The sequence below is a fragment of the Sporothrix schenckii genome (genome assembly GCF_000961545.1).
Source record: "Sporothrix schenckii 1099-18 chromosome Unknown Cont44, whole genome shotgun sequence".
NCBI lineage: Eukaryota > Fungi > Ascomycota > Sordariomycetes > Ophiostomatales > Ophiostomataceae > Sporothrix > Sporothrix schenckii.
In genome coordinates, this window is record NW_015971145.1 from 4,194,356 (window position 1) to 4,210,364 (window position 16,009).

At 55.5% G+C, this 16,009-nt stretch overlaps 4 protein-coding genes across 4 annotated transcripts; 1 reads left to right on the forward strand and 3 right to left on the reverse strand.

The window, feature by feature from the left end:
* Positions 1 to 1,562: 1,562 nt before the first annotated feature.
* SPSK_08409 (mitochondrial escape protein) lies at positions 1,563 to 4,850 on the reverse strand (the record flags this gene model as incomplete). Its single annotated transcript, XM_016735007.1, has 1 exon — positions 1,563 to 4,850. One exon carries the CDS (start codon positions 4,848 to 4,850, stop codon positions 1,563 to 1,565), a length of 3,288 nt encoding a protein of 1,095 aa, XP_016588080.1.
* A 551-nt stretch (positions 4,851 to 5,401) lies between these two features.
* SPSK_09676 (uncharacterized protein) lies at positions 5,402 to 6,268 on the forward strand (the record flags this gene model as incomplete). Its single annotated transcript, XM_016736248.1, has 1 exon — positions 5,402 to 6,268. One exon carries the CDS (start codon positions 5,402 to 5,404, stop codon positions 6,266 to 6,268), a length of 867 nt encoding a protein of 288 aa, XP_016588081.1.
* Positions 6,269 to 6,698: 430 nt separating this feature from the next.
* Positions 6,699 to 9,110, reverse strand: SPSK_08625 (heat shock 70kDa protein 1/8; the record flags this gene model as incomplete). The annotated part of the gene is made up of 3 exons (XM_016735216.1): positions 6,699 to 7,891; positions 8,307 to 8,952; positions 9,036 to 9,110. The coding sequence occupies 3 exons, from the start codon at positions 9,108 to 9,110 to the stop codon at positions 6,699 to 6,701; spliced, it is 1,914 nt and encodes a 637-aa protein (XP_016588082.1).
* Positions 9,111 to 11,448: 2,338 nt separating this feature from the next.
* Positions 11,449 to 14,493, reverse strand: SPSK_08445 (Mechanosensitive ion channel family protein; the record flags this gene model as incomplete). Its single annotated transcript, XM_016735042.1, has 1 exon — positions 11,449 to 14,493. The coding sequence occupies one exon, from the start codon at positions 14,491 to 14,493 to the stop codon at positions 11,449 to 11,451; it is 3,045 nt and encodes a 1,014-aa protein (XP_016588083.1).
* Between the last annotated feature and the right edge of the window lie 1,516 nt (positions 14,494 to 16,009).

Here is a 16,009-nt window from a genome sequence, read left to right on the forward strand (position 1 = left end):
CCTCAGGTGATCCTGCTGATAAGGCAGAAAGGGTGGTCTACGGAGTGAAAGACGACGAAATTGTGCCATAGTACTATATAGAATGTCCCTGACACATGCTTCAACATCAAACAATTGCGCCAGTGACGTATGTACATAATATATCTACTCAGCAGAAAGCGTCAGTTAAGTAGGTTTCCTGATCAGAAAAATACCTCTACACAGGCCGGAGCAGCGGTCGATGATGGAGGGCTATAGGTGAGCTTTGCACAGCCGGGTCATTCCAGGTCACATGGATGGTAAGTTGTTATATATTTGTCTATTTCTACTATTGCGGCAGTTGTTTGGTTTTTACGGCTCGTTTCCGAACCACGACCTTTGACCACTTCGGGGCGCTCTGCATTGTTTCGCTGTTGCCTGGCCGGCAAATCGATGTTGAAGGCAAAAGAGAGTAGATCAAAGAAAATCCACGCGGAGGATTCATTCGATAGACACGGGAGCAGATTAACAAAAAAAAAAAAAAAAAAAAATAAACCGCAAATCCCCAGAACCCCAGAACCTGGTCAATATTCTTCATAAGGCCATCTCGTTTCTAAATGTCGCTCTTTTATCTTAGCTCAAGGGAACAGCCGAGACAAGCAGGACGGCGAACAATGATCATTCATTTCTGCCCCGGCTTGGCAACTGTGTCGATGAAGTAGAAAGAAAAGTCGGCGACAAAACGTCAAACCTGCCCAAGAAACGACATAAATGAGGCCAGGAAGCAAAGGACGTCCGTTCACAGGAGACTACCCGCTGCTCTGCATGACCTTTCTAGAAATTCTCTGCAGCTCGGCGTCGTGGCAAAGTGTCAGTGCGTGCATTGGTGCCGTCGTATTGTCGCGTTGCAAGCAGCTGGGTGAGAGGGAAAGGACTCTGCACTGACTGGTGTTCTTGGTATCTTGTTTCAAGTCGATGGATAATGATGGGGGCAATAATAAATTGATTTGAGCAGAAAGGGAATGCCTTGGCAGCGATGACAGTAATACTAGTCAAACATAAACGAGATTGCTTGGGAGGATCGTGTTCTTTGACACAACGTGCGGCTTTCATCATCGGAGTTCATTTTACCCATAAAATACTATAAGACGATAAAATAAAATACTTCAGTAAAATAATACAACGAAAACGCCTAGCCATACTGACGACTGGGAATTCCCGTGGCATGACAGCAAGAACGCCTCCTAACGTCTTGACAGAATGGAACCCTCGACTCACATGAACCTCTTTGGCCAACCAAAGTGCATCCCATCTTGGCCAAAAACGCTATGACACTACAAGCGTTGCACCTTGTCGTTTTACATCGGGGAGCTCTTCTGCATCCCACCCCGACCAACTTCTGGGACATTATCTTCCACTTGCTCCAATATGGCGCTTTGACGTTCACAATGAAATTACTTTCGTGGGGATGGCATAGCATTGTCTGAGAACAAAACGATAAAATAGATTGTTAAAAATTCGGGATGAGTGTAGATGTGAGAGCAGATACAGGAGTCAAAAAGGCTCCCGCTTCGCCCAAGAATGAAGGTGCAACGCCGATTTGCTCATGTTGTCTCGGACATGATTTTTTTAAGGCGTGCCATCTCTACCTCGTACGTCCGGATCTTGGCCTGCGACTCCTGAAGCTTGTCTAGCAAGTACCTCATCCGGTCGATCGTCTGCTGCGGCTGCTTCGACAACGTGCCCAGCAGTGCCAGCTCCTGCTCGACCTTGGCCACCGTCTTGGCCTCCGTGTCTGCCTTTTCGGCCAACACGCCACGGTCGAGACGAGCCGCCAAGGCAGCGTCGGAGCAGAGGAACTGGAACGCTGCCAGGTAGACCGGGCTGCCGGCCTTGATGGACTGCGGTCGGCCGCGGAACGACTTGACCGTCACGAGCTCAGCGGCCGCCAGGGCGTCAATGGCTGCAATGCCAGCATTCGAGGAGGCGAATGTGTCGGACAGTAAAATATCGTTGTAGCAAATGTCGCCGCCCTTGGCGCCAATCTCGCGCACGAGGTACCACGCTTGCTCAGCTGTCCATGCGCGGCTCGACGGCGGCGAAGCTGCGGCAGCAGCAGGCGCACTAGACGACGAGCCACTTCCACTCGACGCCGACGATGTCTTGGGCTGAGACAACAGGAACATCTTGATGATCTCCGAGGCGCTCTGCTCCACAATCTCCGACACGGCCCGCTTCGGCGACTGGCCACTCTTCAGGCGGCGGACCAGGGATTCGAGGTCTGTCAAGCGGCCACCAAGCACGCCGATGCAGCCGTCCAGCTCGCGGATGACGTCTTGGTGTTCAGGTGAGACCTGCGACTGCGAGGCTGTGGCGCTGATAATGCCAGGCACACCACCCTCGGCACCTAGGGCCGCCTTGGCCGCAGCTGTGTTGATAGTGCTCGGTTCACCGCTGACTCTTTTCGTTTTCCTGGCCGACGTAAGGCCCTTTACCTTGGCAACGGCCTTCTCGGTGAGTTTCTTCTCTGTAGGTGGTGCTAGCGCTCCTTGGGCAGCGTCTGCATCTCTGCTATCAGCTGTGGTCGTCGTCTTGCTGGTGTCGTCGCCATCTGCCTTTGACTTCTGAAACGGCATAATGACCTTGTCGAGGATGGATTGCTGCTTCGGCTGGGCTGCCAATTCGTGTGCCTTCTCGCGAGCCTTCTTGGCGTCAATAGCAATGTCTGCCGCCGCAGTGGAAGCCGGGGTCTCCGGCTGGTCCGGTTGTGGCTCCTCTGCACCACCCGTGGCAGCGACGACCTCCTCCTCCTCTTCCTCCTTCTCGGCCAGGTGGCTCAGCACATAGTTCATGGCCACTTCGGGCGACAAGTCACCCAGCGCAATCTGTCGGAACACACGGTCAGGCATGGCCTTGACCAGTGCCTTGGGGTACGACGTATCCGACGTCAGGAAGACAACATGTGCAATGTTTCCTTGCACCAGCGTAGCCGCCCACTCGGCGAGCTTATCGTAGACCGGGCCTGAGGCGTCCTCGTTACGGTGGCCAAAGTTGTCCAGTACGATCACTGCTCGGCGCTCCGGGTGCGCTTCCAGATACGCGTCCTCGTTGAGGTCGGCATCGACATCGGTCTTGTGGCGCCCGTCCAGGCTGACCTCGCGCAGCGCAGACGTGGCCGTCTGCAGAATCTTGGACAGCTGTTCGTCGAGTGTCTCGGAGAAACCCGTCTTGACACCCGTTGTGCCTTGCACAGCCAAATCAACTAGACTGCTCAGGTTGTTGGCCCACGAGAACACGGGCCGGTAGCCAATGGCTGTGGCAATTCTCTTGATTGTGGCGCTCTCGCCGCGTGCTTCGACAATCGGCTTGCAGTCGATGACGAGCACATCCTTGCGTCCCTTGAGTGCCTGGTCGATAACGAGCTCGTTCTTGCCCGAGCCACGCGGGCCTTGGACAACAATGAACGTCTCGGACGTCTCGAGAAGCCACGTGCGCAGTGCATCCAAAAGGTCGCGGCGGTGCGTCATGAGGGCGTCCTGTCCATTCGTTCCGGGTCCCTTGCGACTCTTGCCATTGCCGATGCCCATGTTGTCAGCAGCCGTATCATACGAGTTACGGGCGTACGCGACGAAAGCACTGGTACGGCCCTGGAGCCACTTCCAAAGCTGGCTGTCGCGCAGCGCAAAGGAGTGCTGCACGTGGGCGCGGATGAAGAACGACCGGATGGGGTCAAAGACGGCGACCGTAATGGTCGCCAGGAGGGCAGCCAGAATCGGAATCACAATGCGCGGGTGGGATGTCAGCCAATCCCAGATGTGGTGGGCGCGGGCGCGCGGCTCGTACGATGTGCGCAAGCGCGTGGTGCCGCTGACAACGAAACCGTGTAGACAGCTGCGTGCCATGACGGCATCCCGGAGGCGCATAAAGTCAATGGTGGCGTACCGCGGCAAGGTCTTGGACTCAAAGGGCAGCGAGCTGATTTCGGCAATCTTGCCGTACCGCCGGAACAGGCCATAAAGAGTCTCGTGGGACAGCTCGAGGTTGGCGCTGCCCGACGCATCACCGACACCACCGCTGCCGGAAGAGGCTGCGGGCGGTGCACAAAACTCGACTCGCACTCGGCTGGACGGGACGCGCGACGCCAGGTCTTCGAGCCACGGTACGCCGCGCACGAGACCGGCACGCATACAGCCCCAGAGCGGGTTGAACCACGGCCGCACGGGGTGTGCTTCGAGTGACTTGGCCAGACGTGACTCGATCTCCTCCAGATTTGTGTCAGCGGGATGCCGGAATTTGACAAAGACGCCGCCGTCTTTGAGGCGGGGGATGATCTCGGAGACCGTCAGGTCGAGACTGTCGGGGATCGCGCGCTTGACAAGGCTGACGGGGTCCAGCACAGAGGCAATAGACACCATAAAGCTGGTAGTCGAAGGCGGAGAGGGAGGGGCGGGTGCATTGCTGTCGGGATCCTTGGTGAACCGCTTCAGAAGCTGTGAGATCTCGCCGTCGTTGTAGTCCGCCGACGTTCGCCAGGGCCGCCAGGCGAGGAGGTTGCCAATGCGGAGAGGGAAGACATTGTCGAGGAAGATGATGCCCTCGCCGGGCGAGGAGGCGATGTGGCCACTTTTGTCATCGCCTGTGGTAGAGGTTTCCCAGCGCCGGCCAGACAGCACGAGCGATGTCACGGGCGGCACGCGTGCTCGGCGGGCAAGCTGTGCTGTTGCAGCTGTCGCAAACCCCGGCAAAGCTGTTGTGGCCGACGGGAGTAAGGGAGACGAGAGGTTGTGTTTCTGGGATAGAAAACGGGCCCCCTGAAAATGCGCCTGCTGCGAAAGTTGTTGCCCTTGCCAGGCCCGACGGGTGGCCGGCCAGAAGGTGCGCCCGAGGAGCATCGTGATGCTCCTGCCTTTCGCTGCCAGGTACGGAAGGTCTCAAGGCGACTGGGGAGTCAATGATAAAAAGGAAGGAGCGACTGTAGGTGATCCCTAATTTTACAATTCCACGGCTACGACAGAATAAAAAATAGGAAGCTGCAAAGCTTCTTCGACTATCGTGGAATCCTACTTTTTGTGGGAAGGAGGGGAGCTGAGACGGAAAGAGTAGTCCACTGTTCGAGCTCAGTCAATGACCTCACAGTGGAGGAGAAGCGGCGTTCAGCTGCCTTTGTTAACTGAGCTAACTCAGAGGTCGATCTCCTGGAGTTTAGGTGGGGTCATCCCAGTCGACAGAAAACTGTCGCTGGCCAATCAGAGCTCCGACTTCAGAAAATCACGAGCCGTCTAGTTTTCGACTTGGTTGAATGGGAAGTGGTTTCTATTGAAAGTTGAAATCTCATCGAGCAAGAGGAAGACCTGCACGACTTGGGAACCGACTGATACATACGGCGCGCCGACTGTATTTGCATTTGACCTACTCTCATCGCGAAGGCATATTCGTTCCCACAATGGGCTGGTTCTGGTCCAACAAATCGGCCGATGAGAAGGCATCGTCATCTCAGGCCTCACTTTCGTCTCCACAGCCCGACGCAGCGTCATCATCACTGCCATCACCACATGAGGCTTCGCCAGAGAAGCCAACAACGGCAAACCCAGTCAATGATGGCAGCCCAGAAAACGACCCGGAATTGCGCAAGCTCATGGCCATGTTCGAGAGCGGCGAGATCGGGCTGGAGGATCCCAGACAGGCGGCACGTTCATCGTCAACAGCAACAGGAGCAGCACCCTCCAAACTCGCATCATGGAAGGCTGTCTGGTCGGCGTCGTCGGCAGGAGAGGCCTCTTCCCCCGTGGCCGAAGGAGAGGAGCCCTTTGAGCCCCGCGAGCGCTCCCTTGGCGAAGCTGTCCTGCCCGTGCACATGTCCTGCCGACAGGCGTTTGACCTTGCCTGGGCATGCCAGTCACCTGCGGGTCAGTGGCGCGCCGTGTACCGACATGGTTCCGTTCGGCAGTGCAGCGACCTATGGGACGACTTTTGGTTCTGCATGCGAGTCAAGGGATACGCCGAGGGTCCGATGAAGGAAGAGACCATACGCAGCTACTACCGCAAGAAGGAGATTGACCGGTACTATCTGCCGGGTAAGCCATCGAGTGAGGACGTGTGGCGCAGCCGGACCGTCGATGAGGTGTTGCCACCAGGCGCCGTGTTCCAAAACGACTTTAACGTTGTTGTGGGCGGCAATGGCGGTGATGGCGGTCAGAAGCAGCAGACAGACGCACCGGTGGATGACAACGGCCGCGAGGATGCCAGCAAAATTTTGGCCGATGCAGAACGGCGCCGGCGTATCCGAGAGCAGATGGGCTACAACAAGTGATTTACGGAAGCAAAATTTGCATGTTTATTCACCGTTTGGCGTTCTGGATATCACAATGTATGCAACGAGCACGAAATGAATTCCATCATACCGTGTCACTTACGACGTAGGAATCTCGTGTTATGTTTAATCTTTTTTATTCATTAGTTTAATACCACTGTATACCGGACTTTTTCCCCAGATCGTATGAATCATCGCAAAACGAAATAAAATCAAATGCAAGACCCAGCGAGGTAAAAAGGAAACACAGCAGAAGCATGGTAGAACAATAAATCTAGCCCCCCCTTGCTACCCTCCTGTGACCAAACAAGCTAGCTGCATTCTGATAGCAGCACACTCAGGCGTACCTCTAACCATTGACAAAGCATGGGGAAATCATTAAAACAAAAATAGAAACGAAATCGAGGACATATCAAAGAGGCGACCGTATTTAGTCGACCTCCTCGACGGTCGGGCCGTCGTCGTGCGTGGCACCACCGGCAGCACCGGGGAAGCCACCAGGGGCACCATCGGGAGCGCCACCGGGAGCACCGCCAGAGCCGTAGAACTTCATCATGATGGGGTTGGCAACGGCCTCGAGTTCCTTCTGGTGCTCCTCGTACTCCTCGCGGGTAGCCTGCTGGCTCTCGTCGAGCCAGCTGACAACGCGGTCGATCTCGCCCTTTAGCTTCTCCTTGTCGGCAGCGTCAAGCTTCTCGTCGACCTTGGAGTCGCTCAGGGTGTTGCGCAGAGAGTAGGCGTACGACTCAAGGCCGTTCTTGGCAGCGACACGGCGGCCCTCGGCCTCATCCTCCTCCTTGAACTTCTCGGCCTCTGCGAGCATGCGCTCGATGTCATCCTTGGACAGGCGGCCCTTGTCGTTGGTGATGACAATCTGGTTGGACTTGCCGGTGCCCTTCTCGACGGCCGAGACGTTCATGATACCGTTGGCGTCAAGGTCGAAGGTAACCTCGATCTGGGGAACACCGCGGGGCGCGGGGGGGATGCCGGTGAGCTCGAACTTGCCCATCAGGTTGTTGTCCTTGGTGCGCTGGCGCTCACCCTCAAAGACCTGGATCAGCACGCCGGGCTGGTTGTCGGAGAAAGTGGAGAAGACCTCAGACTTCTTGGTGGGAATGGTGGTGTTGCGGGGAATGAGCTTGGTCATCATGCCACCGGCAGTCTCGATACCGAGCGACAGGGGGGCAACATCGAGCAGCAGGATCTCGTTGGTGGACTTGGACGAGGTGTCACCGCTGAGGATGGCAGCCTGGACGGCAGCGCCGTAGGCAACAGCCTCATCGGGGTTGATGGACTTGTTGGGCTCCTTGCCGTTGAAGTAGTCGGTGATCAGCTTCTGGATGCGGGGAATGCGGGTGGAACCGCCGACCAGGACGATCTCGTGGACCTGGGACTTGTCGATCTTGGCGTCCGTCAGGACACGGTCAACGGGCTGCAGGGTAGAGCGGAACAGGTCCTGGCACAGCTCCTCGAAGCGGGCACGAGTGATGGAGGTGTAGAAGTCGATGCCCTCGAACAGAGAGTCGATCTCGATGGACGTCTGAGCAGACGACGAAAGGGTGCGCTTGGCACGCTCGCAAGCGGTGCGGAGGCGGCGCAGAGCACGGGCGTTGGTGCTGACGTCTATACAAATAGTTAGCAATGCAGTTCTGACAACTAGAGGAGAAAAAAAGAAGAATTGAAGGTATGCCAAAAGGAAATTCCCTTTGAACAGAGGGGAAAACGGGTAAAAATGGGGTAAATATCCCAAACAAATATCTTGAAGAAGTAGGAGCGACCTTCGACAAGGCAGGAGCGACCCAACTTGGATTCTCCTAAAAGACATTTCCGACTAAAACAGGAAGTATCGCACAACACCCCTCATTTTTTCCGGATGCGGCAAGAGCCAACCCAGATATAGACAGAACGTAAAATCATCAATCGCAAAAATATCAACAACTGACGGGGGTAAACGAAAATTCTTTCGCAAAATCATCAATTGAAGGGGGCAAACAAGAATAAGAATACTTTCCTTTTTTATTTTTGCGTTTGAATTCACTAACAAAGTGGTTAACGAGGCGGTTGTCAAAGTCCTCACCACCCAGGTGAGTGTCGCCGGCAGTCGACTTGACCTCGAAGATGCCCTCCTCAATGGTGAGCAGCGACACATCAAAGGTACCACCGCCCAGATCGAAAATCAGGACGTTGCGCTCGCCTTCGACCTTCTTGTCCAGGCCGTAGGCAATGGCGGCGGCGGTGGGCTCGTTGATGATGCGCAGGACGTTGAGGCCGGCAATGAGACCGGCATCCTTGGTGGCCTGGCGCTGGGAGTCGTTGAAGTAGGCCGGGACGGTGACGACGGCGTTGTTAATGGTGCCACCCAGGTAGGACTCGGCGGTCTCACGCATCTTGATGAGAACCATGGAGGAAATCTCCTCCGGGGTGAACTGCTTGGTCTCGCCCTTGAACTCGACCTCAATGACGGGCTTGCCAGCACGGTCGGCGACCTTGAAGGGGAAGTGCTTCATGTCGGCCTGGACCTCGGGGTCGGCGAACTTGCGGCCAATCAGACGCTTGGCGTCGAAGACCGTGTTCTGGGGGTTCATGGCGACTTGGTTCTTGGCGGCATCACCAATCAACCGCTCCGTGTCCGTGAAGGCCACGAAAGACGGCGTAGTGCGGTTACCCTGGTCATTGGCAATGATCTGAAAAACAAGAGTTAGTACTTGCTTGTTTATGATTTGAAAACACAAAACCTCTAGGAAGTGCAAATGGAGCAAAGACATACCTCAATGCGATCGTCACGATAGATACCCACGCAAGAGTACGTGGTACCAAGATCGATACCGACGGCGGGGGCCATGGTGTCTGTGTGTGTGTGAGGGGCGGAGATGTGATGATGTGAGTGAGAAATAAGACGTCGTAAAAGCTCTCGCAATGCAGAAAAAAAGCAGAGAGAGGGGTAGTGTGTGAAGAGAATGGGGAGAAGAAGAGAAGGAAGGGAGAAAACCTGAAGCGGAAGCAGGAAGTTTGCTTATATGTGTGAAAAACTCGGGCAGGTGAGGGCAGAGGGCAAAAATGGGTGCAGTCGAAGTGAGCGGAAGGTGCTGGCCAAGGACAACGGCGGGCGGTGGTTGGCGGGACACCACCAAAAAAAGTTGCGAGACGGAAGGTTCGAGAAAGCCGCAGAAACGAGTTGACCCCACCAGCAGCTTCCTGCAGCTTTCGTGGTGGGGGGGAAAAAGCACTGGAGGGGCCTAACTATCACTGGCTTTTACTAGGCTGACACCCCGCGGCTGCAGGGGAGCTGCCAATTGGGCCAATCAAGAGCCCCACAGAAGCTGCTGGGTGACCAGCGAAGGGAAGGAGGGGCGAAAAATCGTTGACGACACGGGCAGTCGCTGGTTTGTCCTGGGCAGAGCTGGAAACTACTGGATGGTGCCTGACGGCACACTGAACATAAGATAGCTTTACTGGACAGGACACAGCTAAATTGTGTTGGCGACCACTGGACTTGGAGCTGCAAGCACTTTGGCACCCAGTTGGGCCAGGTCTGCCAGTCTTTGTGCAGCCTCAGGGGGTGTCATTAGTGCCTGGCACAAACGATGCAGCAATTGCCACCCCTCTTTCGGTCTACGCCCAGACCAAGGAGGAAATCAGAGGCAGTAAAGCAGATCTGAGAAAAAGACGAGGAAACCCTTCATTCAGTGGCAAGCTCCAGTCGATCTGGGATGCAGGCAATGATGTTCTTCCGGCTCTCTGGCCTGGACCGTGACGACATCAGACAGGTCTAGAAGGATATGCCCCCCATACTTTTGCTTAGATGGGAAGTGAAGAGCAAATAACAAAATGTAGACGACGGTAGAGCTCTGCTATTGACTGTGGATCACCGGATGTGATGCCAAAAGGTTGTCTCGTGAATACCTCTTCATACCGGGCCTACGGACCTACGTTGTATCTTAGCTAGTTGCTTCGAAGTAAGAGTCCTTTTCTTGGGGCTTTGAGAGAGTATTGGTGATTCGTCGTTCTGTTGGCATGCCCGTTCTTTTGCAGATTATGACGCCCCGTTTTTTCTTTTTTTTCGGTACCTGCCCCTCCACAGCCATTGGCAGCGTCATTCTGCCCCGCTGGTGAGAAGTAAAAGGAACGTCAAAGAACTGAAGAAACAAATCATGGGAGGCAAAAGACCCAATGCCCCCAAGCCTGGAGGCCCGCGAGACCCGCACTCTGTACCCCATTTAGACCAGGAGGTGGCAGAGCCTGCGATAACAAGCTGCTGCACGGGACGCCAGGAAGCTTCGGACGTATTGAAGTAGCAGTTTCCAGTCGAAGCACTCTGTCTGCTATTGCATGGTGTCTCGCCTTCGAGCACCATAGCTCCTGAGAATAGCTTCGAGGGGCAGCGACTTGCGTACGCGAGAGGGCGCCGTGCCCACGGAATCAGGTGGCTGTTAGTAAGATGAACAAGTTAAAGCCAAGTATTTTAATAGCTGGCTCGAAAGGGAGGGAAGGGGGGGATCAAACTGCTCCCGCCAATGGAGAGCATCACGCTCCGTGTTGCTCAGTAACCGCCGTCATTGACCTTTCAATGGGCATTTAGTTCGAAGGACGGAACATAGGCCAACAAAGGCTTCAGCTAGTGATGCTATTCATGCCACTCCCCTGACCCCTTTCTGTTGCCGCCAACAGCCGTTTGGAAGCTTTGTACGTTGAATGTGTGGCCTCGGGAAACGCCACAGGTCACATCAAATTGTAATCACGTGATGAACAACGTCACCTCGCTCACATAAACAGAGCATCAAGATATCAAAGCCAAGGATGGATGGACAGTTTATTCAAAGTCCAGGACTCGGAATTCTCCAATCTGCAAAGAAATACCAATGGGCAACCAACACCGTGGAAGCCATGTTCATATAGATTAAAATGGCAAGAAAAAAAGGAAGAGAGACAAGAAAAAGACAAATTGCTCAAATAGATACCAGCCGTCTTTAAAATACGGGCAATTCTTGGCGTCTTGGGGAGATTAAGACGTACAAAAAACGAAGGAAAAAAAGCATTAACCCACAGATGTCCAAAGCCCGTCTAAAACCAAATGACAAAAGAAAAGGAGGGAAAATGAGACACAAATATGAATTTGGAAGCGACGGAAGAGCGGAAGTTACCATTCAAAACCGTCCTCGTAGCAGCTATTGCTCATAGTTTCACTGCTGCTGAGACTGGTTCGGCTGGTTCGGCGGCACGAAATTCCGCGGCGGCGGCGCGTTGTTGCCGCTGCGGCCAGCCAACGACGAAGACGAGACACCCTGCACCGGGTTCAGCGCCATCGGGTTCGTTTGGTACGCCGGCTCACCGCCTGTGGCGGAAGCGTACGCCGAATAGCCCATGGCGGCCGTGGCGCCGGACGGTGGTTGGGCCAGGTATGGGTTGTTGCTGTTGTTGTTGCTCGTCGTCGAGTAAAGGGCACCGCTTACGGGGTCCATGCTGGGCCTTGCACCAGCGCCACCTGCGGATTGAATCGGACTGCCGCGCTCGAGGTCCAACGACGGGCCACCACGGCGCGACGAGGACATGGACGCGTACCGCGAGAGGTCGGCCGGCGGCAGATCACCACCAAGTTGCATGGGTGGCAGGCCCTGGCCAGCCTGGCGACGGCCCTTTTGGCTCTGCGTCTTGAGCAAATCACTGCGGATGGCCTCGACATCTGTGGCGCTGCGCGAAGCCGAGGAGGCGCCACGCTGGCGCGAGCGCGAAGCGGCGGACTGTGCGCCAGACGTCGTGGGGTGAAGGTACGAAGTTGACGAGGCAAAGGTGTCCTGGCGCTCCCGCTCCAGCGATGACTCGCGCGATCCGTTGTTCAGTGTGTAGTCGTCGTTGTCGGCCAGCGGGTTGCGCGTGTTGAGCACTTTTGTGGCGGCCTTGCTCTTACTCGAGCTGCGGCTGCGACTGCTGTCGGTGGAAGAGACATGGGGAACCAAGCGGCTCTGGTTCTTCTCGTCGGCGGATTTGGCGCGGGCGGCCGCTGCAAACTCGTCCGTCACGGAGACGGAGTACGTGGGGTTCAGGGGGCCACCAGCCGCATCGCCGCCGCCACCAGGCCCGTAAATAGGCACCTTCTTGAGAGCCAGCGCCAGTGCGCACATGAACTTGGACCGACGGGTGGCACGGACAACATCGTTGTGCCAGTTGGACTTGTGCATGATGGACACCTTGAGCTGCAGCTTGTCGCAGTCACCGACCCCAGCCACGCCGAAGGCAATGTCAGGCTGGAAGTCACGCGAGTTTTCGGGGTCACGGACAAACTTCTCCATCTCCAGGCGCAGCAGCTCGATATCCTCAAACGTGGTGTCGTACGAGACATTGACTTCGATGGTCTCACGCATGGCCTTGCTGCGCGACACGTTCTCGATCCACAGGTTGTTCAGCACAATGTTGGGAACCTGCACAATCTGCATCTTGTCGATGCGGTGAAACACGGTGTAGAGTAGCGAGATCTTCTCGACAACCAGGTTCTCCTTCTCAGGGCCTTGGATGTCAACACGGTCACCGACATCGTACGGGTGCTTGACGAAGAGGAAGATGCAAGAACCAAGAATCTCCTGCGTAGTCACGGCGAAGACAAAGGACAACGACAGGAGGGCGGTACCGGCCGTGGCGAGGGTCGTGATGAAGCTGCTCTGGAAGAAGGCGAGGAAGATGAAGATGACGACAAGCAGGACGAGGAACAGCAGGACGCTGTCGAATGCAGCCAGGGCCTCGCTAATGTCCTTGAGACTGTTGGCCATAGCCTTGCGCTCTTTGCCAATCTGCACAACCTTGCGGATCATCTCCTCGAGGCTGATATCGCCGTTGGAGTCGGCGTCGATGGCGGCAAAGCACTCGTCGGCGTCCTCTTTGTGCGTGGGGCCGAGAACCTCCTGAATGTCAGCCGGGTACAGTGCCTCGTTGTCTTCCACCACAAACGACATCCAGATACGACGCGCCAGCGCCTCCGACGAGCGGGTCTTCTCGAGGGCCTCGACCACAATCGAGTGTGCCGAGTTGGGGTTGAACACCTGCTTGCCGGTGATTTCCGAGGCCAGGTTGCCAAAAACGGATGTGACCTTGTCGCCGAAGCGGCCCACGTTGCCAATAATGCGCATCGGCGCAACGGCCGAGCCCTTGTTCTTGCCGCGGCTGCCAGGCTTGCCAAGCATGGCCTCAATGCTGTCGTTGATGATGTAGTCTTCCTCGGCGAACTCTTCACAGTACATTGGGAATAGAGTGCGCGAGGCGTCGTACATAAGGCCCAGAAGGTAGATGTCGCGCTTCGATTCCTTTATGCGGTTGGCGAAAGACCGTGCGTGGTAGCTGATGCTCATCAGGTGGATGATGGCACGCTCGCCCAAGAAGACGGCGGACGACACGAAGACCGCGCCGAAGATGTTGGTCAGGGCGTAGATCCAGGTGATGTTGGTGTTGGTGAACAGGAAGCGGAAAACCAGCCAAGTCACGAGGGCCCAGAAGAAGAGCGACAGCGGGATCTCGAGACCGCGCAGGACGGTGGCGTACTTGCGCGTGCCGGAGCTGACGACACCGCAGAAGAAGACAAAGACGATGGGAATCAGGTGGGCAACCACCTTGCCGGCCCAGAGGCCAGCCCATGAGGCTTCGAACCATATGAAAAGGTGGAAGAGCGGCGGGCCGTACTCTTTGGTCGGCGGGTCGGTGGTGGCGTTGGTAACGTGGGAGCCGAGCGGGATGGTGTTGGTGTTGCCTGTGACGGGGAGGAGGACGAGAGGGATGGCGAGCAAGACGGCAACGGGAATGACGTAGATGAGGTATCTTGTCAGCGTGGATTTGGCCACGAGGCGAGTGTACAGGCGGCCCATGAAGTTGAGAGCCACCTCGGAGTCGGTGCCGCGGCGCTTGAGAGCCTCGTGCTCGTTTCTCTTCACACGGCGGCGGCCAATCGGCCCGTGGTGGTGGTCATGAGTTTTGAAAAGGCCATGCTTCTCGTCGGCAGAGCTGCTGCCGCCGGAGGTGCCCGGGGCGCCACCGGCAGACCGGAAGCGCTCTATTTCGGGGCCCACGCCGCCTTGGTTGGCCTTGCGGGCGCCAAAGGAGGCATTGGACCGGATCGGGGCGAGGGGGATATCGGCCTCTTCGTGATCCATTTGGTTGCTACCGTCGTCGCGGCCTTGATTTCCTAGTGGTGCGAAGCCCTGATACTGAGGAAAGCGAGAAGATGTGAGGGGTGATGCCGGCATTCGATTGGCGATTTGGATGCCGTGCTTGGAGTATGCGAGACTGTCAAAGCCTCGAGAATAGTTGAATTATAGAAGAAAACGCCCCAGGGAACGATGTCGTTTGGCGTTGACTGAGGATATATATGAACGTAAATTGAGATTGTTTAAAAAGTACCGGACCCGACGGCACTGCAAGGCGAGCCAAAGTCTAGCTTTGAAGGCGCCTGGGTATCGAAACTTTTGAATGTACGAGCGAGGAAAGAGAAACGAGCGTGGAAAAGAACGGGGGTCGTTGAGAAAGCAAAAACAGGGACAGGAAGGGATGAAGGAAGAAGAAGCCGTGCTGCTTCGATCGGTCAGATCGAGGCTCGAACACGAAATAAGAGGGGGTGGGAGGGGATGGGGGAATAGATGATATGTGGTGAAAGGGCAATGCAAGAACAGCAAAGGAAATAACGAGAGATGCGCTTGGAACGTCAAGACTTTCTTGCTTGTCGTGACCCAAAAGAAGAGGTATCGAGAACGGAGTCCAGGGTCTATTTTGGGACAGCGGGATGCAACAAAGGAGAAAATAGGAGATAAAACAAAGGAGAGAGGCGGCGGGGATAGTTGGGCTGTCGAGATCCAAATAAAGAGCGAAAGCAAAAGGTTGGAAAAAAAGAAGCGAGCGAGTAGGACCAACGTCGGGCGTTTAAAAGAAAAGTGGTAGGAAAATTGTGGAAGAAGAGAAATGGATCAAAGGTCAAAAGATCAGCGCAATCACCTAAAAAAAGAAGGAAGGAGTGGGTGAGGAGCACAGGTCGAGATGCAAACAATAGGAAAGTGTGAGAAAAGTGGAAGGAGCGAGGGAGGAGGTTGAACGTGCATCACAGGCGGCGACAAAAGACGTGGAGATCCGCATCGAACTTTTTTTGGAGAGGGCACCCGCGTACCTGCCCCTGCTCGTCTGCGCCTTCCGTGCTAACTGCTAAGTGTGACGAAGGGAGCGAGGGGAGCAGGGAGGGTCCTTCCCAGCAGGAGAGAAAAAACCGGTTGGGCTTGACAGACAGCGGGTGTGGAGCACCAATGGTGGAGATTATTACAACAGGGAAGGAACATATGGCATTCGTACTCTGGCACTGTCGAAGTAAACAGAAAGATGGTAGGAGCTACTCAGGAATACGTCGGACAACGGAGTCAGGAGAGTTATACAGGGCAGTTGCGACCACGCAGTAAGTCCCAAGGGTAGTCGCACTGTTTCTCCACCTCGTGCATCCTTACACATTCATTCTTTTGATGCCTTCGCACAATGGCGAATTAAAGGAATTAAAGGGGTCTTGGAAGGACACAACCCAGCATATCAGGCGGCGCAATTGAACAATGAGCACGAAGACCAGATCAAGTTGAAACACAGGCGGGTTCAGGGGTCCCAGACCACCCAGCTCAACGGCGTCGACTTTTTCGACCGGCCTGGCCATCGCATCATTTACGGAGCACAGAAAAGAGCAGGCGGGCTGGTTCGATGGCGCCGTGGCCCCTTTTCTTTCCCAGTCGCCGT